Source organism: Struthio camelus, chromosome 5, assembly GCF_040807025.1.
Source record: "Struthio camelus isolate bStrCam1 chromosome 5, bStrCam1.hap1, whole genome shotgun sequence".
NCBI lineage: Eukaryota > Metazoa > Chordata > Aves > Struthioniformes > Struthionidae > Struthio > Struthio camelus.
The window spans coordinates 16,640,386-16,665,260 of NC_090946.1; the positions used below are offsets into that span (position 1 = coordinate 16,640,386).

The 24,875-nt window shown below is 44.0% G+C and overlaps 1 protein-coding gene across 10 annotated transcripts in view; it reads left to right on the forward strand.

Annotated features, from left to right (window-relative positions):
* The window catches only part of TSPAN4 (tetraspanin 4), a 439,431-nt gene that overhangs the window by 357,492 nt on the left and 57,064 nt on the right, over nucleotides 1-24,875 (forward strand). For all 10 annotated transcript variants that reach the window (XM_068944743.1, XM_068944745.1, XM_009674396.2 and 7 more), the window contains one exon: nucleotides 10,518-10,709. In XM_068944743.1, the coding sequence (XP_068800844.1) occupies nucleotides 10,518-10,709 (192 nt within the window). The remainder of the gene's footprint in view (nucleotides 1-10,517; nucleotides 10,710-24,875) is intronic.

The window sequence follows — 24,875 nt, forward strand, 5'->3', positions numbered from 1 at the left end:
CCTTCTCGCCATCCTGGTGAAAAGGTAAGCTTCAGCAATGGAAGGCCATGCTACATCTTAATTTATTTCATATTTCATTACTAGTGCTGACTTACATACTTGGCTGTCCTACATGGAGCTATGTTGGTATCTGTATCTTGGATACCCTGGTTGGATTTTTTTCGTATGGGAAATAGTATTAAGACTGTATGTGTTCATTTTGCCTGTGAGCTCATATGGTAGCCAGGGGGCTAATTTACGTCTTGCAGAGTAATAGGTTTTCGTGGGAAAACACGACTGTGTTTTTTTTTTGGGGGGGGGGGGGGAAGGGGAAAATGGAGATGAAGGGAGGAGGAAAGAAGTTGTACTGGAGCGATCTGAAGCAGTCTTTGATTGCACAATTTTCTTTTGTATGGGAGGCCATAGTACCCCGCCTTGTACTCCAGATATTTTCTAGTTCATTTTACTTCCAATACTATTCTCACACTTTATATGTTTCTTCAGTGGACTGATGCTGGAGAGTGTCATGGTGATACGGACTGGAACGAATCTTTAGCTTTCCTGGAAGCGTGAATATGAAGAAACACCTTAGTAGATGCCTGTGATAAGTCTTCCATGCCCATGACTCATAGAGATAGGAGGGTCAGGCTGGAGTCATGGCACGGAGCTTTCTAGGTTTTAGGAGCTGAGATACTGCATAGAAATCTTACAGCTCCCCAAATTGTCCTTCCTGTGCCAGCTGGGTCCATTCCTGAGCAGGGGTTGAGCTCCTTGAGGAGAGAATTGGGCATGACAGGAACCGGACCAAGAGTCTTGCACTCGGAGAGTAGTGGGAAGGAGGGCCTGATGTGATGTGGAGGATTCGTGTGGCCTTCGGAGGACTCGGGTTAGGGCAGTGCAGAGCACCTCACCGGAGCAGAGCAGGTCACAGGCGCAGCACCTGCGATCGGACAGGGAAGGCGATGCTGCATTGCTGCCGTTCCCACCGACCCTCACCTCCAGCCCTCTGGCTGCCAGCTGGCAGGGTTGAGGTACAGCATGTAGACTGTACTTTGGCAAGAAAAGCAACTTCTCTTTGCAAAGGTCTCCATCAGGAAAATTTACCATAATTGCAGAGGAATACATCAGCACAATTTGGGATCTACGGGTAGGGTGCTCTCAAAATCAACTCGGAGGTATAAAGAGCCGAACCCATGGTAGTTAAAGAGATCCCCGCTCCATCTCCCAGGACTAAAGGCAGGGATTTTTTTTCTGACCTGCCTCAATTTCCGGAACTAAGTATGGGCAGCTGCAAGCGGGCCTCGTAAGAGCCTCCTTTTTTGTTGTTACCACTTTTCAGACTTTTGCATCAAATACTTGTTTAAATAGTCTTTTTTTTTTTTTTTAAGCTTTTGTGAGGGAGGATATCAGCTTTTGCTGGTTGCTTTTCACAGTATCAGCAGTTTTCTTTTTTAGACACACAACTAATTTTGCATTTCAACTGTTATATCTATGTTCACTGTGGAGGTTTCTATAGTAACCAGCCTTGTACTATTAGCATATTTTTAAAAACTTTTATGAGTAAAGGCTGTTTCTGTTGTCTTTGTACTCTTTAAGAACTCTGTTTATTAATTTGAAAATGTGAGGCATCATATAAATGCTTAGTATTTCAATGCCTCTTAGTCTAAACCCTTCCAATGCCTCTAAGGGAGAGAAGAACACTAAAAACATTAAATAATCTGGATTTTGTCCAATGTAAGAAGTCTGTGGTAGACCAGGGAACAGAGCTGGGGCCTCCTGGGTCCTCACCTGGTGCTGCGTGAACCACATTTTCTTCCAGTACTTCACTAAATGGTTTAAGCAAAGCTCTCTGCAGATGATCTTTCCTGAAATCACATTTTTTTGTGTTGTGTAAAAGATCAAATTGCACTACTTTATTTGTTTCTTTGTTTTCAATATGTAGTGTTGCATATATGAAAACAGGTGACGAGAACTGAGTCTCGATAGAGCTCCAGCTGTGGCCTTATCCCAGTGTACGCTGCCAAAGCATAGGAAGTGTTTTATTTTACAGACTGAACAGAACAGGGACTCCAGAACACGTCCAGTTCTCTTCCATTTCTGCTCCTTTTTTGAACAGGTTTAACTTAATTTAGTGGATTGTGATTCCAGAGCTCATGCATGTATTCCTCTTTACAACTGTATTGATTTTATTACCATCATCCCAGGTGGATTTAGAAATGACATTTGAGGAGCAGATGAGTAAGCTTTGATGCTTTCAGTTTGACAGAAGTTAAAACTAGAACCTGAGAAGAGGCATAATCTTTTCCTTGACTTATGTCATCCCTTTCCCTCTTTAAACGTACGCATTTGTTCTGCATTTCAGTGAGTTGTCATTAACTCAGTACTTCAATTTGATTTAAAGTTTAGGCAAGTTTCCAAATTAGATGCTTGTGGTATTGATAACCACCATCTTAAGCTACTCTGTGATCGTGTTTCATCTTTTATCAGCAGTGCTACCTTAATAGGTCATCCTCACCTGTTACCTTTCTGCAAGTTTTTGCATCCTCGGTGACATGACTTTGCAGGATGGGGCAATTAAGTGCACTACAGAAGTGACTAATTAAAGCCAGTAGCAGTTAAGCACATGATTAAGTGATTTGCTGGAAAAGGATGTGATCAAGCACATGTTTAAGTGTTTCACTGGATGTTGAGCCTGGGAAAGGAAAACATTACTTTTAGGTTGGATGTATTAACTCATAAATGGTGTAGTTCTGTTCTTTTGTAACAGTAGTTGATAGATAACTGTAATTTAGAGGAGCAGCTACTTTAGGAGAATGCTACTCATAAAACAGCAGGGATTAACTGAATGACTTTTTATTCACTTTTCTGTTAGCAGGGTGTCAGTATGATATTCTCTCTTTTGGCAACTTCAATTGTCCCCAAGTTTGCGTTAGTTGTACAGGAATGGAACTTAATGGTTGCACTCAGTTGGGCAAGATCAATGAATTTCTTAAGGCTTAAGCTCTTGAGGCTGTTTCCTTACCAAAGGCAACTGAAAAAGCAGGGGTTTCTTTATGTTTCCATTATTGATACTATGAAAATTAATGCTTTTTGGTGATATTTCTTTGCCCACATAAAGCCCCAAAGTCCTTTTTGTAGAATTTCTAGGGCTGATGAAAGTGCTCTTGGTATTTGTCAGGCTCAGGCAGGGCATGGCACATCCTGAAGCGAGGCCTAGTCTGTAGGGCGGCAGTGTCTAAAAGGAAGGAAAGCCACAACGAGAAGTACTGAAGTGTGTTTCTTTGCACCTGTGATGACAGTGGTACAGATGGCAGTGCGGATATGAAGCCCGGGATGTCAGGTTGACAGGCAGGACATGGGTCAGGATTGTAGCTCTCGACTACCCGTGTCCATGAAACGGCTGCTTGCCCTGTCCCGCAGTACCTGGAGTTCGGGACCGTGGAAACAGCGCGTCACGTCTCTTTTGAAATCTTGTTCTGCATGATACACAGCACCGTGTTGCACTGCAGACCAGACAGCGGCCTGCAAAGGAAAGGGAGACGGTGTGTTAATCACTTTGTAAGAAAAAGTCCGATATGACACTGCAGGCCGGATCCTTGGCTGTTGTTGATTAGCGTGGTGAGTTAAAAATGCAGTCACACTGAGTCACGCCAGTGGAGAACGTAGCCCTGCCACTCTTGGAGGAGTTTGGCTGCTGCTCACGTACATGATGGCCCATATTGCAAGATGAGATTTTTGGTTTTGAGACTCACTTTTAAGCAACATGAACAGAAAATGGGATAGCGAGGCCAAACAAGCAGTTTCATCGTGCTTTTAATTTAACTGTGTGCTGCTTATCAGCGGTGCTGAAGAGATTGGCATTTGAAATGCTCTGTGCTTTACTCAGTTGTGTTCTTTTAAAGCACGTTCCTGTAAGTTACAGAGATACTAGTAAAACAGTTCAACAGTGGAATGAAATGACGTCAGAATAAAATAAAATTTTGGCTTGAAATAATATACAGCCGTGAATAGCTGTTGTTCTGAAAGAAAGCCTTGAGCCTGGCAGCAGAGCAGCATCTGTTCCTGGTGTGTTATTTAGGTGGGATGTCATCTCTCTGCTAGGTGGAGTAGCACTCATACTGCCTTGAGGCCGGACGGGTCTTGAGACGCAACGCAACTGAGAGCCAACCTGCGTTAGGCGAGGACAGGATTTCCTAAATTATTTGCCTGTACAGAGGAGCTTTGCAGCCTGCAGGGTAGTAGGTTTGCCTCTGTGCAAAGCTCGGGATGTGCCCTGCTGCTGAAATCCCAAGCCTCAACCGACTGGAGACTTTTCTGTCTTTATGCGTCTTTTCTGTCTTATATGTCTTTACGTCTCTAAAAAGACCACTTCAGGGGACTACACTGAGTCAACCTGCCTGACAGTCGCGGTGCCAAAGGTGCTAGGTGGGATGTGAGGTAGAAAGGGTGTTGTTTTCATTCACGCAAGCTTTAAAAGGCTAGGAAAGCAGAGAGACTTTTCACAGTGATCTAAAGAACCTGTAAACTCGGTCCTGATTTTTTTTTTTTTTTTTTTTTTGATGCAAATTGTGAGACAGCTCAAGTGCTCTGGAGTGATGACAGCTGAGAATTGGCTGGTGACTGTCCAAATTTCGTAAGCAGGGCTGAAAATCTGCACTGGGGCTGCAAGAGCAGAAGGCAGCGCTAAAGAGGAGAAGGGAGGGCATGTGTGAGAAGAGCAGAAATGGAGTAGCTCTACTCTGGTTCAGAAATGCATTTAAAATAGTTTTACCTTGTTGAAGTGCTTTTTAAAGTGCTGCATTGCTTCTAGTTTAGCTATTGATTGCACCAACACAAGAGTCTGTTACTCATGGGTATGTTCTGTATCAAAGTGCAAAAAATGTAGCAGCCTGGGTGTGTAAAGGTTGGCAGATGGAAGGTCCTACTCCAGAGTTGCCAAGGCAGAGAGGGAAGAGACTGGACAGGATCCCTATGCCCACTGGAAAAAGAAATGCAGCCTTTATTGTACAGTCTTTATTATACAGCGCTCTCAGTCCAATGGATCTGAGAAAGCTTTTGAATTTGTTGCTTGTTGCATGACAGGCTTTGTTTCAGTTTGAAACAAGCTCTGTTCTCATTGGTACAAAAATAAGAATATTGTAAAGTAGGTAAGGAGAACTAGGAAAATAACTCATTGGTTGGTGTCTGTATCTATAACCCTTTGCCTCTGAAAAGAGGCTGATGCCAAACCAAGCAAAAAAAAAAAAAAAACCCAAATCATAGGTGAACATTAAAACTAGAGAGGGGAGCAGGAAGAGGCAGGGAGAACGTACAGACATCCATACTGTTGAGACAGTTTCATCTAGCCAAGTACCCTATTTTTGGTCATGGCCACTCAGGGATGCTTAGAGAGAATATAAGGAGGACAGATACGAAGGACGCTTTTCCAGGCTTCTCCAATTAACTGCCTAAGGTCTTTCTCTGCAGAGCTGACATCCAAACAATCATTTTTAATAAATGCTGGAGCATCTTGTCCTCCTTGGATTTGTGTAATCCCTTTTTGAACCCGCTTATATTTTGGTATCCACAAAACACTGTGGCAGTGAATTCCAGGATTTAATTAAATGTTTTGTGAAAAATACTTCCTTTTATTGGTTTTAAAGCTGCTGACCAAAATGACCTCTAGCTTTTTTTATCTCAAGAAAAAGCAATAACCAATTCTATATTCACCTTTCCCATCCCACACAGGATTTAATGGACAGCTACTACTGCAGTCTCTTCCCCTCCCAGCAACGTGGTCCCTACTAACGGCAATTTTTTTTCAAATATTTTTTCTAATTCTTTTTAAGTCATTGTTTTATCACTCAGTACCTAAAATGCCATAGCTGGGCTCACGGCCCTGTTATACGTGTCTTCACTTCTGCTCCGCAGAGCTCTCCAGCCTGATAGGCTGAGGGTAGAAAGGTGCTCAGGTCCCCCTTTACTCCTCCGTTTAACTTTTCAAAATCAGAGGCACAAAGGGATTAACTTGTATACCACCGTTGCCTTTTTCCTTCGTTAAACTTCAGACCTCTGACTAGCAGAAGAAACGCAGTTTGTGCTACGCTGAGCTGCTCTATGGTTTATCGGGCTGCGGGATGTTGCTCTAGCTCCACTAAAGGGCCCGTCCATGCGCTGGGACGGCTTCTGCGAGCTCAGGCATCCTGCGCGCTGGAAGCAGGCAGTGGTTCGGCAGCGCTGGCATCCGTCTGGGAGGTTATTTGCACATACCTATATAGACAGTCGAGCCCCGCATGGGAGCGTACGCTCTTCCCCGTTTCTCGTGCAAGATTCTGGATTAGTCAGTGCACGTACATACTTTGTTTCCACCTCACCTATGTATCTAGCTAAAAGAAACAATAATTTAAATATGCCTTGCATCACAAGAACATTTGCTGCTATTATGAATTATGATAACGTTCCTATCACTACTATTAATACCTTGCTGTTAATTTTCCGTTGTATCTTTTTGTTCCATAGTGGAAGGGAGGAAGCGTTGTCAGACAAGAGTAACCGTGTAGCAAGTGGGATTGAGAAAGACCAACATCGTTTCCCCTTTACTTTAGAAATGTGGAGAGCGGTGGGGGGGGGGGGGGGGGGAACCCTCAGACTAAACAAATTATTTTATCTACAAAACAAAATAATCGAAATGTAAGGTATGGCCAGTTACCAGTGTATTTTTTTTTTTTTAAATCTGAAAGAGGAAGTTTGGTGGGCAGTTCCTAATCAGACACACAATATGAGAAGTCTTGATTAGATGCATTTTCTGTGCAATAAAAACAATAAAGAAATACCACTTAAAGACACCAGCACCGTTATCATGAACAATGAGGCAATTTCTCCTGTGGTATTTTAAGTGTGTAGCTGTCGCTTCAGAATTAATTCCTCCAACAACACACATATATCTGGGGCTGTTTGGGACTGCTTTGGATCAATTCTAAATGTATGCACCAAAGTCTGAATAATTTATTTTCTAGCCCATTAGAACAGTTTGGAGGATCTAATTCCAGAGCCCGCTCTTCTGCCAAAAGAGAGTGTGCGCGCGTTCCCCTCGGGAGACAGACTGAATCTATGCTTTCAGAGTAAGCCACCAGCTTTGCTATTTGACCCTGCTAAATAAATGCCTATAAGCAATTTGTTGAGAGTAGAATAAACCACTCCTTCCATACCCAATTGCAAAGATCAGTTCTTGCAAAGACCCTGCTGTTCATGCCTTGGCACTCAGTATTTTACGACTGAGGTGCAGACCTACTCAACGGCCTGTCCTGGATTTGTGCTGAGGTCTGTCCTGGAGCTGACATCGAACTCGACCCTCCTCAGTCCCAGGGCTGCGAAACTATCCCCTCTGCTGCCCCAGTGTTTTGCCCTTAAAATGAAAGATTTTACAAAAGATGCAATGCTTACTGAAAGGGAAAAAAAGTCATCTGTGTGGGTTTTTTTTTAATTATTACTTTTTTAAAGCACCCAGCTTGCACTCATCAGGTAAAATCAATCCAGCATCATGTTTCATTGCCAGCAGATCAGGTCAGAGCTGCAAGGCTTCTTCCTGATCTTTTGTTTTAATGTTTAGTATCTCTTTTCACCATGACCCTTAAGCATTGCCTTAAGTAGGAGTTTTGAGTATTGTTATGTTCATTCAGCCCAAACCTAAGGGTGGGCTTGCTCCTACCTGGAAGTGGAGCTTTGAAGAGCAGTTGAGGATGGCTTTAAGGGCAGCCGCTGGCTCCCGGCACACAAAGGGGGACGGCTCGGTGTGGGAGAAGGGAACGGGACTGAAGCGAGCTGGAGCAGCCCTTGGTTGCTTGTGTGGTTGTTCCCTAAGCAGCGCTTTGTGAAATGCATTAGTTTGAGGCAGGTGGCTTAATGCTGAAAGGATCACTTTGCACATTTCAGGTTTCGATTGATCAGGCTGAGGAAGAGTTGCACATTAGCTCTTCAAAAACAGAAAGACAATGAGCTGATAAAGAGCTTGGTGTATTTTAGAGCGTCTCTGAATACAGTGTGGTGAGATACTCGGGCTGGCAGACTGACCTGGAATAGGCAACCCTGGTCTGAATGGGTACAACCACAGTCCCTGTGTTTTGCAAGAACCCTCGTCTGGTGTTTTGTACCACCAGTGAATTCCTTGTTTCTGCAGACGTGAATGACTTCAGAGGGGACGAGGAGTGGAATCAGATGCCCTAAGGGCCGGGATATCTCAAGCATTGCATATTGTATGTTGTAAAGAAATAAATAGGCAATGGAGGAGCAGGCAAAGTGAGCTTTGCCTTTCCCCGAGGAGACGCACCTCCTGTAGCACAAACAGTCCTCATAGGCGTTCGCGTCTCTCCAAGCAGTGTGGCAACACTGAGCGCCTGAAAGGTGATAAAATAAACTGCCTTTTACTGGTGCTGTTGAATTCATACCACAGAATTGAAGATAAGAGCTAAACGTATTGCAAATGGATGCCTCTGCTGCTCCTGGGCATCTGCGCTCCTTAGGCCTAATTGGGCCATTTGTGTGGCCTTGCTGCGCCCGGGGCTCAGAGGTTAATTCTGGGCAGGATGTGGACCAGTCTAGGAGGCAAAGAGAGATGCTTTCCATCTAGTTCCTCAGCCAGTCTGGCACTACTCCTGGGAGCGTATTTCGGTGGTCGGACCAGTTCAGTTTTAACTTGCTGCCTCTCCTTGGATGCTGCTCTGGAGTCCAGCAGACCTTCAGAACTGTATTCCCTTTTCAGATGCAGCCATTTTTGTCTTGGCCCATGTTGATTGCTTTTGTTCATGCCACCTCAGGTACTCTAAACAATTTTCTGTGGGTTGCTTTCTTTAGAGATTCTCCCCTCTCCTCTCCTCTCCTCTAGTTACTTCTCAGTCATTTTAGACCTTTTTAAAGATCGTGGTCCGTAAACGTGTGTAGAGGGGAGGTATTTCCAGTCTATGCAGTCGTGGCCTGGGCTGTCTCCTCTTGGTACTTATGGAGGGTACTTTGCAAGAGGGGTGAAGATGGAGATTTAGGATGCCTGTATATGGATAGCCTCCTTAATAAGACAATTTGAGGCACAGGGTCTTGGAGTCTGCTTTCTCTGAGTGGAGCCATATAGTCTGATGCAGTTGAGGTATGTTACAAGGAGGAATACCTTGATTCGTTACTTTTGAGCAAAACAGACTGGTTTGCAGCTGGAGACCAGTCCCACCTCGAGACGCGGCCTTCTTTTTCCTCCCTTATTGAGGGAGGATTCAGTACTGTGCAGAGGAGACCTTAGCAATTAGTACTAAGAAATTGCCTTTGCTTTTGTGTTTCTCTTCTGTGTTTCATATCTGAGGATTAGCTCTGCCCAGGGATTAGCTCTGTCTTTTCCCTTTTCTGGTTCGTGAGCTGCCTTATGTTCATCCACTTTATGCAGACGTTTAATTGATATGCTTCTATGTCTAACTTGCTACTCTATGAGCACACTTTCTTTCCTAGCCTTTAATTGATTTGGATAATAAAGTGCAGTTATAAAACTCAATAAAAATTGGTTATTTTAAAGGGGGAAGCAGGAAAGAAAGAAACCTAAGTGGTGCTCTGCCACGTGACTGTGTAATAATGCAAAATCCCCTTTGGTTTCATTCTATTTAATTGCTCAGCTTTACTCAATTTGTTACAATTCTGCAGGCTTTCTCCCAATTATAAGCAGCAAGCTGATAAATGTTTGCATTTTTGAAAAGTTCCTTGTGCGTACAGCAATTGTAAATTTTTTGGTTTTGTGGTGGCTGCAATGCAGTGTTCTCCTCTCCTTGCTGATGTGTCTGAGGAACATGAACTACTGTTCCCCTCTCAAACCTTTCCTAAACCAGTGAGGTTCTCTTCTGAGGGCTGAATTATCAAACCAGTAGGCCACCTTAGGAGTAAACATCTACTCTTTCTTGCAATGTTAGGGGGAGGAATCTTCCTCGCTCTCTGGCCCCTTTACACTACAAATGAGCTCTCACTGACAAGGAAGTCTTAACCTTGGGCAGGAACCATCTAAGAGGAGGTGCTGGGTGTCCTCCTAGGGGATTCTCTAGCAAGAGTTGCATATGGCACGTGCCAGGGATGGGAGGCGGAGCAATGGGATCAGAAGAACATGAGGTCCAGACTGCTGCAGCCCTTCTGGGCAGCTCTCTGAGGTGCTTAAACATGACACGAATTGTTTCAGTGCCTTTGGGATCTGAATCAATGGGAATTTCTCCCTTATTCAGTGTCCGCTTTTCCACTAGAGAAGGAGAAGCCTGATATTTGAAACTGTGGCTTGGATTTGGGAAATCTGGGTCTTTCTCTTGAGTGTTGTATCTTACTATGTGGATCTGTGCTTGAGTTCCCCCTCTGTAAAATAAGAAAATAATGTTTCTTTTCCTCCTCTGCTGTCTGTTCTACCTAGTGCTGTAGAGAAAGGATCAACTCTTATGCTGGATTTGCCCCAGCAGAGCCTTCGTACCACCGCAAAATCAATAGTGATTAATATCAGGGGTTGCTTGGATACTATGACTGAGTTGCTTTGTTTCTCTTTGTTTTCCTAGTTGGGAGGCTGTGGAATCCTTGGAGTAGGCATCTGGCTGGCTGTTACCCAAGGCAACTTTGCTACCCTCTCCTCTTCTTTCCCATCCCTGTCGGCTGCCAACCTACTGATTGTCACGGGGACTTTTGTCATGATCATCGGCTTCGTGGGCTGCATAGGCGCCATCAAAGAAAACAAGTGCCTCCTGCTGAGTGTGAGTATTAAGCCGCTATGCTATTGCAGTACTTGTTGTCTCAAGGTGCTGGTGCTATTCCAATGCATGTGACAGCGCTCTGTATTTCAGCAGGAGTTGCCCATTTGACATGGAAGAGATGCGAATCATATTTAATCATGGTTCTGAAGAGCTGCTAGATCATTCCTGACCATACTTTTAACTTGTTCTTGGAGGATGAGATCTTCCAGAAGGGAAGGGTTAGCAGTTTTAAGGCTTTCTGTGAACTCTTCCGAGAAGGAGAGATTTGTGAAGACACCTTTTGCAATGTCCCCGTGGTTTGTTGTTCACTCAGCTTTGGCAACTGTTTCCTCTAAATATCTGCTCTGGTGGGACTGATGATGTGAAGTCCTGGGCAGAAAGATCAGTGCTGCAGATATGAAACACTGTGAAAAGTCAAGCTCATTTTGGCTTCAACTGGAAATGAAGTGATTTGGACTTGGCAACACTGATTTTGCCAGTCATTAACTCTCAAAAGACTGAGATGTCAGGAAGCAAAGGTTGCAGCATAAGGAGACTGCTGTGAAATGAAAGATTAATAAGGTGCCAGCTGTCCATGATTTAACTGAGGCTTGAGCCATTTATCTAATGCATTTTATCAAAATGTAATTTGATGCCGCTGAAAGTTGGACTGGCTTTGCAGTAGTGAGTGCTTGTTGTAGTTGGTGTTAGTGTGTTTTTTGTGTCCTGTTCAGCTGAAGAACAGGAAGTGAGTTGCCTTGCTGTTCTTCAAGTCCAGGGTTTCACAATGAGGTTCAGCAAATCTCAGCATAAAGTGAAACTGGGGTTTAGTTTTGTGAGCTGGTGATTCCTTTATCACATTATAAAGCTGTAGTTCAGGCTGAAAAGGCTGTTCCTCACTGCTTTTCATCCTCATTTTGCTCCTCTGGGAGCTTAAGTGTGAGATGAGGCGCACAGCCCTCAAGGAAAATTCACCCTGTAAAAATCTTTACCTGACTGTGAGATCCAAGCTTGAAAAAGGTATAGGACTCTTTCCAGACCTCTGCCATAATCATTTGTTTCTGTTTAACCAATAGAAGTCAGGACTAGTACGTTTCTGTGGCAGATGGGTGGCTTGGGACTAAAATGAGCAACATAAATTAGAAAGTAAGGCAATTCTGTGAAGGGAAGTTTACCCTGAGACTGTTGAAGTTGTAATCTGAGGCTGAGAGTCCCAGGCAATTTTAATAGCCTTATGTAAAGACCCACTTTCTGGGGGAAGGAACTGGCCATCCTTATATTACTGGATTACAGGTTTAGTGCCAATGCAGCGGGAGCCCACAGAGCGTTGAGTCTAGCTGTATAGCTTATATGCGCAAAATTAATCATTTGTTTTGGGCTTTTTGATCAACACCCTAGCTCAGACGTGACCAGCAATGAGCTGTGTCTTCTAATGTGTCAGAATCAGGTCAAGAACAGGCAGTTTGTCCTTGGCACAGGATAAGTTTCTGACCTTTATCCCTAATGGTCTGGCCCTCACCGCTCCTTTTGGCAAGGGCAAAGTGTCCTGTGATCAGTTGTCACTGCTGCAGTGAGGGTGAATGCACTCAGTTGACCCCAGATGCTCATCCTTTTTGAGAGGTGCAAATGTCAGGGAGTCGTGCTCCTCCTAACACATATTGCAAAATACCCTTGAATATTATGTCCTTCAGTGCATGATGCAAGGACTTGCTTGAGGGATCAGACTAGGTAATGCAAAGGAATCCATTGGCTTAGGAATTCTCTGCATGGGAGAACTGGGAAGCTTGCTCTGATTTGGTACTAGCATTTAAACCTGTCCATCTGTCCTTCTGCTCGTATACTCCAGCTATTCAATGTGGCCCCCGTTTTATTCAATGTTCTTCATTTCAAATGTGAATTAAGTTAGATCTGATTACAGCTACTTTAATTCGGAATAAGTCTAACTATAGAGAGCTGAAATACAGTTTCATTAGTGTACTTTGAATGCAGTTTTTATTCAGTCCAGAATAGCCTTCCACAGTATCTGTTAGCTCTTCACTTAAATACCAATGAGATTTTGGGGCTTCTGTCAAGCCTGTCTCCAGTGTGTTTGAGAGGGAAATGGATAGTGGTAGGAGCTGCTGTTTCTGGGAGCAAAGCTTTATCATGCAGATTTGTTTGTAATCCTCCTTCCCCCAGATCTGAAGTGTTCTTTTGTGGCTCAAGATCACTGGTCCTACTTGGCTTGTGTTTGAAATGGTGCTTAGGAGTTCAAGGCAGAAACATTTGGCTTTGGCGACCTCCCATTTTTCTAGGTAATGTAGCAAAATAAATGCTCGAATGAAAGAACTCGCTGAATACCGAAGGCTGTGCTTTATGTGTGTGGTTGCCACAGGAGCTCATCCTTTTTTTTATTTCACAGGTGTTCCCAACAGTCTATTCTGTCAAAATGAATAGAATCTTTGTAGTGGTATTGTGGATAGCTCAATTAACGTACACCCCTTGTCCCTAAATATATCTGCTTCTTTTTGTTAAACATCTCTGAGCATGCCCCTCCTCTCCCCCTTTGTAAGGGGGCCGTTTCATTGCAGCTGGGATGTGATAGGATATGCCATCCAAGCTGTAAAGAGAAAGCTAGTAAGCATTGGCAACGTTGTGTGTATTTATGACTTGCGCTCTGTTTAGCGGTCATTGCGGGATCAAGTCCTTGCACTCCTTTCTACATCTCCCAGGCTACCACTTAGCATCTAGTTTTGTTCCTGGTAATAGCTAAGACTGCTTTTTGAGCTGGATTAATGTGATTTCTATCTCCAGAAGTTACTACTGCAAATCCACCGGCATGTCATGGAGTAGGTTGTCTTGCTCGTTTGTGATGTCACTGCCGTTTTTTTATGCAATGCTTGGTTTTGCTAGCCGTTCCTTAGAAACCCTTTTTCCTAACGTTTTCTTGAGTAAAACATACAGCAGTTCAAGGAATTTAGGCACCTCGCTCCCATTTAATTTCAGTGAGATTTGATTTCCTGCTTTCCTGTGGCTTCTTTTGGAAACAGGAGCTGTGATAGTACGTGGACAGAGAAACTGTAGTCTCTGTCTACAGAGACTCTGGATAGGTATGTTTAGGGTGGGCTGATGGAGGTTTTTAGTAGTATGGGTAATATTTGGTAGTACTCACTGGATAATTAGATTCTCTAATTTGCCCTCTGATATTTGGCCAGACCAGTAAGGAGGCCAGCACTGAACAAGCATAGAGAACTGGGATGGATGGAGCTGGACGAGGTCTGCAGACAGTTGAAACAGATCTGTGACAGGCTTAAAACAATGAAAAGCTCTTAACAGAATACTAAAACGAAAAAAAGTAGTAAAGGCTAGGATGTTGCGTCCCTTGTTTCAGGTGTAGTCTGTACGGTAGAGTCTGATGGAGTGAGACTTGGAAGGGACAAAAAGAAAAGTGGGTGGAATAAACCAAGCTGGAGGAGCATCCAGGGCTGCTATCATGCTGTGGTAGTAGTTACTCAAGGTATCACCTATGCATGCGCGATTAGACGTTGCTCCTCTCAGCAGAACATTTGTGCATCTCCGAGTAGCAGGTTTCATTTACCTCCCTCGGCTCTCTGCCTGGTACGGTGTGTGAGAAAGTCAGAGTTGTTAAATATAACCGTAAACAGCAATAAAGATGATGTGTCTGTCATCAGATTCTCCAGATGCTTTGTCCGTGCTGCGTGCCTGTCATCTCCTGCTCTGAAATTATGCCCTTGATCTCCTTTAAGACTCTCGTGACAGTACAAACTTGGGGACCATATGGACGTGCCTGATTTATCCAAGAACAATTTGGAGCTCCAGCTGCCGGTATCTCCTGTAGTGCACCCTGTCCTACTGTTAGGATGGCAGCAGTCTTTAGACCTGCGAGGACCGGAAAGGCAATTTTCCTGTGGAACGACACTGACTACAGCTCCAGCACCTCCTGTCCCTACAGCAGAAGAAAGAGGAAAGGATGTGGCAGTTTGAGTGCTGCTAGAGTTGGCAGAGGTGGTTTGAAGGAACAAGCTGGAAATGCTGCTAGTACAGGAGATGTAGGACAGTTTTGGAGGTCATAAAATAGATTAGGAAAAGAGCAGGGGAAGGAAAACTACCAGCACGACCCAGCTGCATGGGAGGAGCTGAAGCGTACAGAAGCAGAGCTGTCTTGTGTGTGGTGTTGCCTTATGAGTGGTGCTGCTGGTCCATGATGTGATAAGGGATGAAATTCCCTTAAGGAGTCTACTTGAGTGAAGGAGCAATGAGCAGTATTGAGGAGACGTTTCAGTCTATTTGCATTATGGACACTAGGTTGTGGAGCAGATGAGATGCTGATCCTGAAACTTCATGTTCTCCACACGTGACGTTGACGTTATGGTTGTCAGAGCAAAACCATAAGCTTTTTGGTCTTAAGCTGCTGTGATGTTAGGTATAAATGATAACAGTTGCTTACCTCTGGCATTTGCTAGCCATGTTAAATGGAAAGAGGACAGGTGAAATGTCTAAAGTAGGAGAGGACAGAGGGAGAAGTCAAAGGCAGAAGAAAATTTTACTTTTGTAAATGAGATTTTTGCATAGCTAGGGGTAATAGTGAGGAATGATCCATATTAACCCTGAAAAAGGTATTCAGGTGGTCTGAAGCTGCACAGTTTTACTGACTTGAATGGACTTACCTGGTGTTCACTAAGTAAGGAGCTGGCAGATATTCTTTATTCTGTGGCAATGTACAGCCAGGATAGTGCCTCATTAATCCCTTAGGAAAGAGGCCCATTGCTTTTCCTCTGCTCAGAAAAATAGAATACTATGAAAATCTAAAATAGAGCATGGAAAAAAGTAATTAAAGTAAACTTCAACCCTCCTGTGCATTCTGTGGAAATGTGCAGACGGAGTGAATTGCCCTGCTGTCATTTTAGGATCTCACTGAACAAAAAAATGGATATTTACAATGATCCTTATTTGCTCCAGCTACAATATGAAGGAAGATAAACTCTTCCATCATTAGATTTCCCTCGGGAAATCAGAGGAACTAGCATTTCTTGAAATAAGTATACAGCCTGGTGCAGATAATCTCATATCTGAATGCAGAGGCAAGCTGATGGGTGAAGCAGGCAAACAATGCTTTTTTTACTTCAGTAAAATTCCTTTGACGTTTCTGCTATTCTGGTCGCTGAAGAGCGTATAACAGAAGTGTCTCTCCTACAAGCTCTCCTGTAGTTAGAAAATGGCAGCTTAAATCTGATGGGTTGGGTCACTGTCCTGAACCGGTGCCAGAGGTAGTGAGCTAAGAGTCTGACTTGAGAACGACAGGTTATCGACTTCCATTGATTTTTGTAGGTATTCGATCTGCCCTACAAGATCATCTCACTGTGCTGCAAACCATTGTAGGTTATCTTGCAGCAAGATTAGGAAGCCATCTTTGCTTCCTTTTGCAAATGTGTCTCATAGTTTCAAGGTCTGTCAGAGCTATTAGCCAAATCCATCATCTTTGCCTGGCCTGGGAATTTTAGCGAAGATTGCTTAGTTTAGTCTAACCCTGTTGCAATGCATATGCGTTTCAGCTGAGGGCAGTGTCTTACAGGAGCTGGGGCACCAGCTTGTACCACTCTAGCCGCAACCAGTTGTGATGATTTGATGGTAGCAGTGATATGCCCTTTAGGTAGCTGCTGTGTGTATGAGCATGAGCGAGTGCCATTGCTCTACGCTAAAGAGTATCAAGCCTCATTTAAGTCCTTTTGTTCCTTTCATGCTCAGATGTTGGCCTGGTTGATCCTTTAGCACAGTCTTTACACAGTCACTGTAGGTTAACTGCAAAGATGTGTGTTTAAGGAGCTGGATTGCCTAAATTCTGTCTATATTCTTCACATATGTTTAGCAGAGATCTGTATTTGTATGCTTACACTATAAAGGGTCATTATTCCGTGGATAGTCTAGGTCAAAAATCCTAGCTGTGGGTGTTAAATCATGAAGGATTATATTATTTATTATTTGTATTATGGTATTCCCTGCTGGCAGCCCATGGGAGCAGGATGCTTGTGTGCTCGTTCATTGTAAGAGGCCGGTCCCTCTGCCCAGTCCCTAAGCCCAGTAGAGCTTACCATCTAAATAGATAAGACAAATGGAAAATACTATTATCCTCGTTAGACAGATGGGGGAGCTGAAGCACAGTGAAGTTAAGTGATTTGCTTAGGTTGTCCTGGGAGATGGTGGGCAAGCTATGAAGCAAACCTAAACTGTCTGAATCCCAGCTCAGTGCCTTTGGCCGTTGCTCATTGTGTGCTACAGTGACCCCTAACAAGTATTTAGTCCATGTTTTCAAAATAATAACGATAATTTTGATTTCTCTCTTTGTATATATTACATCTCAATGATGAATAAATATCCCAAAGCAAAGCTAGCTCTCAGGTTTTATCTTGTTGAACGTGCCTAATCGGCCCAACTAGCCAGTTACCGTGAGCTCTACTGCAAGCTGTCTCTGTTCAAGCTAGTCAGCCTAATTGCAAAGTTACCTTCAGTTAAATGTGAAGCAGAGATTCAGAGAAGCTGTGAAAAAGGGCATATGAACAAGGTGTAATGCAAAATTTTTTGGAAAAAAAAGAACTTGCTATTGGTCCAGGAAATTATAGTCAATAGTAAAAAACAGTATCGGGACCTCTGTGATGGAAGGATTTTAATGTCTGCTTGGTTATCAGAGTATACGTGTATAGGCATCATGTCTGAAGATATTTGTGTCTTAAATTATAACCCCTGTCCCGAAAGGAGGATAAGATTCATAGACAGTTCTTTATCTCATTGTCTGCTTTCTTGCCATTTTTTTCCCTCAGGATTTGGTACAAAGAACACGTTCTTCTGCTCCTGGTTGGGATGTGCCCAGTGACCAATAGGCTTCTCAAAAGAGGTAGAGAAAGGAGTCTGCTTGTGTAGCGACAACCTGAAAAGGCCTTGAGTTGGCAGAGGTGGCTCTCCACCACCTCCTGTCCGTACGGGGATATGTTGGAAAGGGCTAGGACCGGACAAAATGCTGACTCCTCTCGGATGAGCCAAAGCAGCTGCTGTCTTGGGAAGCACCAAATCTGGGTAGATCCTGTCAGATCAAGGATTAGATAAGTAAGATGGCTTAGATCCATCCTGTTTCCCCTGGCTCCCGATTTGTGGGTAAGCCTGAGTATTTTGGAGAAAAGCTACAAGAAAGACTAATGAGAACGGGAAAGAGAAGAATCATTAACAGATAGATCTGTGTGTTTATCCTCATTTAAATGAGAACCTCATGTTAACAAGTGAGGATTCCCTCACAGTTGCTGTTGTGAATAAGATCAGAATTAAACCACGCTGATGTCAGGTCAGGATTGGCTGTGGAAAAACCTGATAACGACATATATGTCTGAATGACTTATCCAGACATCAAAAGGCTGTTATTTATGGAATAGTCCAAGGGGAAATCGAGTGCCCCTGATGTTTTGTACTTTGCCGTTGGGAGTTTTCTGGACTTCAGCCAGCTCATCTGTAAGTGAAATAGCAATAAAGAAAATGAGGAAAAAGTTAATGAGTGGGAAGAAAAGGAGAATAAAATACCTACTGTTTTCAAGAGCGTCGCTGCAGCCAGTCAAGAGAGCTGACAGCTGAAACTCTCTTGGTGACAGGGAATTTATTTCAAAGCAGCTAAATGGGACAGAAATAGCCTGTGAATGACTTCATCTCCGTAATTTTATGCTACAGACCAAACAGTAGATTCTGATTCCAGCTTAGCACATGAGCGTGCGTCTTTTAGTGGCCTGAGTGGCAAAATCAGGGAAATGCAGGCTGCATGCAAACCAGCCTGTGACCACACACCCAGCCTGAGCCAATACTAGCCTATTGGTTAGTTACTTGTTGGTTAGCCTACTGGACTGATCGGAGAACCTGGGAATGGAGGAAAGGAAGAATAAACCTGCCTCCCTCCTGTTTTTAGACTTGAGCCTAGGCTTAATATGTGGGAAGGGCTTACCTCATAGGGTAATGTTTATTTTTTTAATATAGACTGATGCAATACCATTAGTGCCCGATAAGCTTTGAATATCCACATTTCTCTTTTGTTTTGCTACAGTGCTGCTTTATGGCAGTCAAAACACTGTAATAGCGCCAGGTACAGGAGTCAGTGAGCTCTGCTGATTTGTGCCAGCTGAAGGCTCAGCCCCTGTGTTTCTGAGCTCCTAGCTCCTGCTTGATTAATTGGGGTAATCTATTAACCAGTAGTTGTTAGCAGTGTATGAACGTCTGCTTCTAAAACACTCTGTGCCAGGGTCGCCTGCAAGATGTGGTCGGCGAGAGAGCGCTTCCCTTTCAGCAGTGAGTGGCAGGTAACCTCTACGCTCCTCGCCGGCCCCAACGTCCACGTCGCCTTTGAGCGTGGCGAGTTTTTTCACTTGTTTGGTTTTTTTCTCCTAACAATAAAATTCGCTCCTCAGATAATAATTTACGGCCTTTGCGAAGCAGCACGTATGTTTATACTTCCAATCACCGAGTTGCTATTTTAGGCATCTTAACCCTACTTTTTAAATTTAAGAGCAACATTGGCATTTTTCTTTAAGGACTTGGATTGCCTAAAGCTCAGGGAAAAAACATCTAGCTTTGGAGACAGAGGAGTGGAGGCTAGTTTGTGCAAGTCGGCATCCTTCTGTGATGCCTACAGACGGTATAGGAAGAGCTTCTGGGATGCTAGAGACATTTCAGTTTGCTATAGGAGGACCCGAGCAGCTAAAAGGTAGAATTAGGTGAACCGACAAGTCAGTAGGGCTAATTTTTTAAGCTGCTGCAAGACTGACCCCTCACATCTGATGGAACAGCAAACTGGGGAGTAAACCAGCAATAGGATTTAAATGCAGAAAAAATACTGCACTTTGGCCTTTTTTGCCTTCTTGGCTTCCCTTCCCATCTGCGTCTCCCCGTTTCCTTCACTTACAGATGCAGCGCATTTTCCGGGCACTCTTCTGAGAGCCCTAGAAATAAGGGAAATGGTATTTGTTGTAATTAGCAGGTGAGGTCCCATGGAAAGGCTAGCGAGGGGGGTGCAAATATGCATAAAGGGAAAACTGTAGGATTTCAGAGAAATTTCCCCCCCCCCTTCAGCTCACCGTAGGTGAGGTCCTGACGCTGGCAGCTGCGCAGCACCCGGGGCCGCTCTCCCTGATGGTGTCGGGGCCGCTTTGCGTGGTAGCCAGATGCGCGGGGTGAGTGCCGGTGGGAGGTCAGCCCTGCCGGCTCAGTGCCTCAGCATCCCGGCACGCTGCCCGGCGGCTGCTCTCCTCCCACTCCCGCGGCGCTGAGCGGTCCCACCGCGTTTCACGCCAGAGCTCCAGCCGGCAAGAAATATCCTGGGGGTGGGGTGCTCGGGGAGCAAGCTCTGCTGGGCAAACACATAGGTAATGTTAAGTCTGACTAAAAGGTGCAAGTTTAGATGCTAATTAAGTTTGCGTGACTTTTTTACGGATGCAGAAGACCAGATTAACCCCAGGCCAGAGCCTTGTAGTTGTATTGGCTATTTCCATCAGCTGTGTCGGGAGCGATTGCTGTGTTGTTAATGGCGAAGCATAGACTTGAAAGAGCCAGTCGGATCTTAGCTCACGCTAAGCCACAGCTTACTTTACAGGTAGGCTGAGTTTCTGTCTTGACTATGTAGGATGAAGATTTACACCCTATCACGTCATGCTTTTGCATGAAGGCAGAAGAGACGTGGTAACCTTCAGAGAGAGGGCAAGGCCAGCGAGCTATTTATGTTCTTCTGCGGCCCTGGTAACCGGCCTGTAGCAAACGTGCTGTTGTGAGGGGACGCTGCTACCTGCCTGGCCTTGGATGATACATCCTTGATTTGGAGTCAGTTTTTGTGAAAGTTGCAAAGTGACTGGAAACGCCACGAAATACCAATGAAAAGCCTGTGGCATGTAGTACGGGAACCTGCGTGCTCTCAGCTCTCGCTTTCTAGAGCAGTAAGACTGAGAGATGCCAACTGAGAGCGATGGCGAGACTAAAATGAAACTCCATTAGTCTGTATTAACACTGCATATGTTCTGTATCTTCCCAGAAATAATTACTGCAGGTTTCTCGCAGCCTTATTGATCAGCTGGCGTATCTGCACATTCATAAAAAATGCAGTCTGAACATAAACAGAGCTGTACTATATATCCGGCAGGCGTAGAGTATGCGAGTCTGTCACCGTCGCAGCAGATTAACTATGAAGGCTTTTGGAGAATAATAGCTGATGAAGCAAACTTAGATACATGCCGTTTTCATAATGGAGTTTCTGCACATACGTTTGCTTGTATCCATTGCTGCCTTTTTACAGTTAATGAGCAAACTTATCATTTTTATGCTGCAAAAGAAGATCATGAGGCTAAAGAGATTTACTTCCAAGGAGATATTAAATGAGCTAAATAAGCGCAGCGAGGCTGAGAGAGGGCTCACGTGGGACTTAAGTCTGCAAATGTTAGCCTAAATACTGTGCGCCGAAGGGAGCTGCGGCGGGTGCTAGGAAGGGCGGTAGGAAGGAGCGATGGCTTGCACCTGCTGAAAGGAGATTTGAAGCTGAATGTCCGCCAAAACTTTGAAAGTGAGATATTGAACGCGCTTTGAAAGAAATTGGTGGGAACAAGGTGCCCTTTCTCCCGCGTTGCGAGGTTCGTATCCGAGATCAATGACTGGGATTTTCTTGACTGGAGGCCTGGTGGTTGGGACTGCCTGGGCGCTGTCCTGTCATTTCTCACTGCTCGCCCTGCCTTTTCTGTTCCAGTTTTGCAGGCTGCAGGAGGAGTCATTGCTAAGATACTAGTACGATTCCCATCACACTTTTTCTTCTGTTCTCTGCTCCTTCCTCAGTTCCCTGGAAAATAAAATCAAAGAAAAATTAAAGAAGTGAGCGAGCCTTTTAACGTTCCTGCTCCCTATTAATACATCAAATCAAGATGTCTTCTGGGGATTGTGTGAAATCAAACTTCTTAGGAGACTTAGTGGTATATTAAACTCTTTTGCTTTCAAAAGTGGAAAAAAGCCTTTTTTTTTTTTTTGAGTGCTGATAAAACCTCTACCACAGATTGCGTTCTGTGGAAGTCGTGTACCAACCGGTATGTAATGAAAACGCTATCCTACAAAGCTTTCTAAAATGTTGGGGGATAATTTTTCTGATGTTGTGCTCAGAAAGCCAGAGCCAACCTTGTCAAGCGTTGGTACCTGAAAGTCGGTACATAAATCCCTGTTTAGCAGGTTTAGGGGGTGTTGCTCTCCAGCACCTGCAGAAGGCGGTGCGATTCTTGCATTGTTTTTGACCTTTTATAGGTGTTTGATTTTTCATGTATAACTTCCAAATAATTCAGCAGTAGTTTGTGGTATTCAGGACGCCTTTAGGTGCCCAGGTTTTACGCATCTAAGCTGTGCTCTGCTTTGGTTTGGTTAGGCAGGGGATGCTACCCTTCTGGAGGGACCCAGTGGGTTTTGACAGTCCCAACCGTAATGGTGTGGCAGTTGCAATGGGGCTGACAGGTATTATTTCAATATAAAGAATAGAATTTATGATAAGAGTAATGGAAAAAAATACAGACCATGTTAAATGCAAGGGAAGGTCTTCATTTTCATGCAGCTTATTAACGTGTGACTGTTGTAAAGTCTCTGAGGTTCTTTTGACCTTAATAGAGCTCTGTGAATTTGCAGGTAAAGGTTTGGCTGTATTTATTCAAAAAAAGGGAGAGTTCAAATACCATTTGCACTTTCAGTATTAAAGATAAGATGCTGTTCTTGCGGAGAAGGTTATGTGCAGCATGTGATATAATCGTTGATAGTATTTCTATTCATATCAAAAAATAAGCTAAAAACCAATAAAGAATTTTTTTTTGTTTTGTGCTGAAAGCACTCTAAGCCGGTCTGATAATCTTCCTTTTAACTAAAACATAAAGGACCTTCTCCTTTTGATGACAATAGCACAGACTTTCTGTCTGTATGGAGAGCCTGCACTTTAACATGTGCCATCGTTTTATTCAAAAATAAAAAGATAAATGTAATAAATGGGTTGCTGTGGGCCATAGCAAGCCCCAGCTTCCCTTATATTTCTTGACACTGAGAAAGAAGAGCTCTTTCTTGCAGAGATGACATCTGGAGTACTGTGCCCAGTTTGGGGGTCCCCAGTATGAGATATACGCTGACATATGGGATGATTATAGGGCTGATACAAGGCGAAGCTGAGGGAGCTGAGGTTATTCTGCCTTAAAAAAATGAAGGGGAGCAGGAGACTTTATTCCTGTCTTTAACTACTTTAAGACAGAATATGGAGAAAGTGGAGCCACAGCTTTCTGAAAGTGTGCAGGGGTAGGACGAGAGATAACAGACACAGGTCGCAACAAGGGAAACTACAATGGATTTAAGGAATATTTTTGTTACCATGAAGGTGGTTAAGTATTGGAAAAGGGTGCCCAGAGAGGCTATGGGATCTCCATCCTTGGAGATATCCAGAACGTCACTGGGCGCAGCCCAGAGCAGCATTTTCTGGTTGACCGTGCTTTGAGCAAGGCATTGGACCAGATGATAGCCAGAGATCATTTCCAAACTGTATTATTCAGTGATGCTAAGACAGTCACCTTTCAGCAGCCAGCACTGGGCTATTCTTCAAGACCAAACTTACATACATACACTTTAGGACCAGGCAGACATATGATATCCCTCCCAGGCTATGCTGTTAGACTTCTGTTGGAGGACCCAAAATTTTAGTCCAATATGAATTCTCTATAATTTCTGCTACCTGAGGTGCTTATTAATTAGGAGGTGGTATTTAGTACTGAAATTAAAGCTGATCAGTGAGGACTTGGTAATCCAGCCTATTAAAAAGGATTGTATAGAACTCGCAGTTGGTGTAGTAGGAGGAAGATTGCCTGTAAATCTCTTTTTCCCTCCATCCTGGGAACTGCTGCGGGATAACACCATTTAGCTTGCTGGAGCACTTTCACAGGAGCAACCTACCATGCTCGTGTGTCTAATCTCACATTGTCAGGGACGATTATAACACTCTCCCTTGCAAATGGATTAACAGTGCTGGCGCTAGATAGTGGAGCACGGTGCGTGCTGGCTGCTGGCGTCTTTGTCCAGTTTCTTAGATAGGTTATGCTAATTTGTAGGCTGTTTGGTCTAAACAAAGTACTTGCTAAGCCATGATTGTAAAGCTCTTGGTGAATGTGTGACTATTCTAGACAGACTGCTGCTTTGGGATCGTCTTAGGACTTCCTTACTCTTTGTCAGAGGATTTGACTACTGCTTGCAGAGAAACTTCTGTCTTCTGACACCTAAGGAAGAAGGTCTGGCGCCCTGAGATCCTACTGTCCCCCTGTGCTCTAGAGACTCCTGTCAAACTAAAAGCATTTCTTTAGGGTGGCAGCCTAAACACGGCGTTCCCGATTTCGCTATCACTTCTATCATGTTTGATTTCAGAGCACAATGGTGTAGGAGACTAACAAGACAAGCAGATTGATTTTTGTTGTGTTTAGTCACTGTTATCTTTGGGAGGCTGTGAGATCATCTACTCCTCCTGATATGGAGAGATGGGCAATTTGAGCAACATAATAGAAATATTAAGAAGATTTGGGAAGGAGAGGCAATGGGGGAACAAAAAGATCCAATCCCCTGCATTACTGTGTGATTCCCACTCATCCCGAAGAGAGGCAGCGTCCGTAACACCTGGGAAACGGGAAAATCTTGTCTGGGTAGAGGAGAAAATATAATTAACGTGGCAACTGCCTTAAAACTTGTTGCTCTGTGCCTTTGTGAACTGTGTTAGAAACATGCATTACATGATGTCCATCCTGGGAGAATCAGGAACTGATTCCTGCTCTTTAGAGGTTTTGCTTAGGGCTAGATGACGGGAGCTAGAACTAATGGGACAAAAGCCTAGTACAGCTCCACTGGGGACGGAGCTGCAGATTGGCACTGCTTTTTTTCTGTTATGTCTTTATCTAACATCAGGAGAGCAATGCTTAGCTTTGAGGTAGGCTTCACAGCAGCTGCATGTTTCCCCTTCTGTACTCCTTTAATGGGAATTTTAGTTTTCTTAGCGGTCGGAAAGCAGCCGAGGTACACAGGCAGGAGGGTATCACCTTGCCTCCCTTTTCAGCAGAAGACCTGTGGGGTTATTTCTGCTTTAATTTTTGGAGAGCTATGCAGCAGGTGCTTCTCCAGCGAACCTCCACT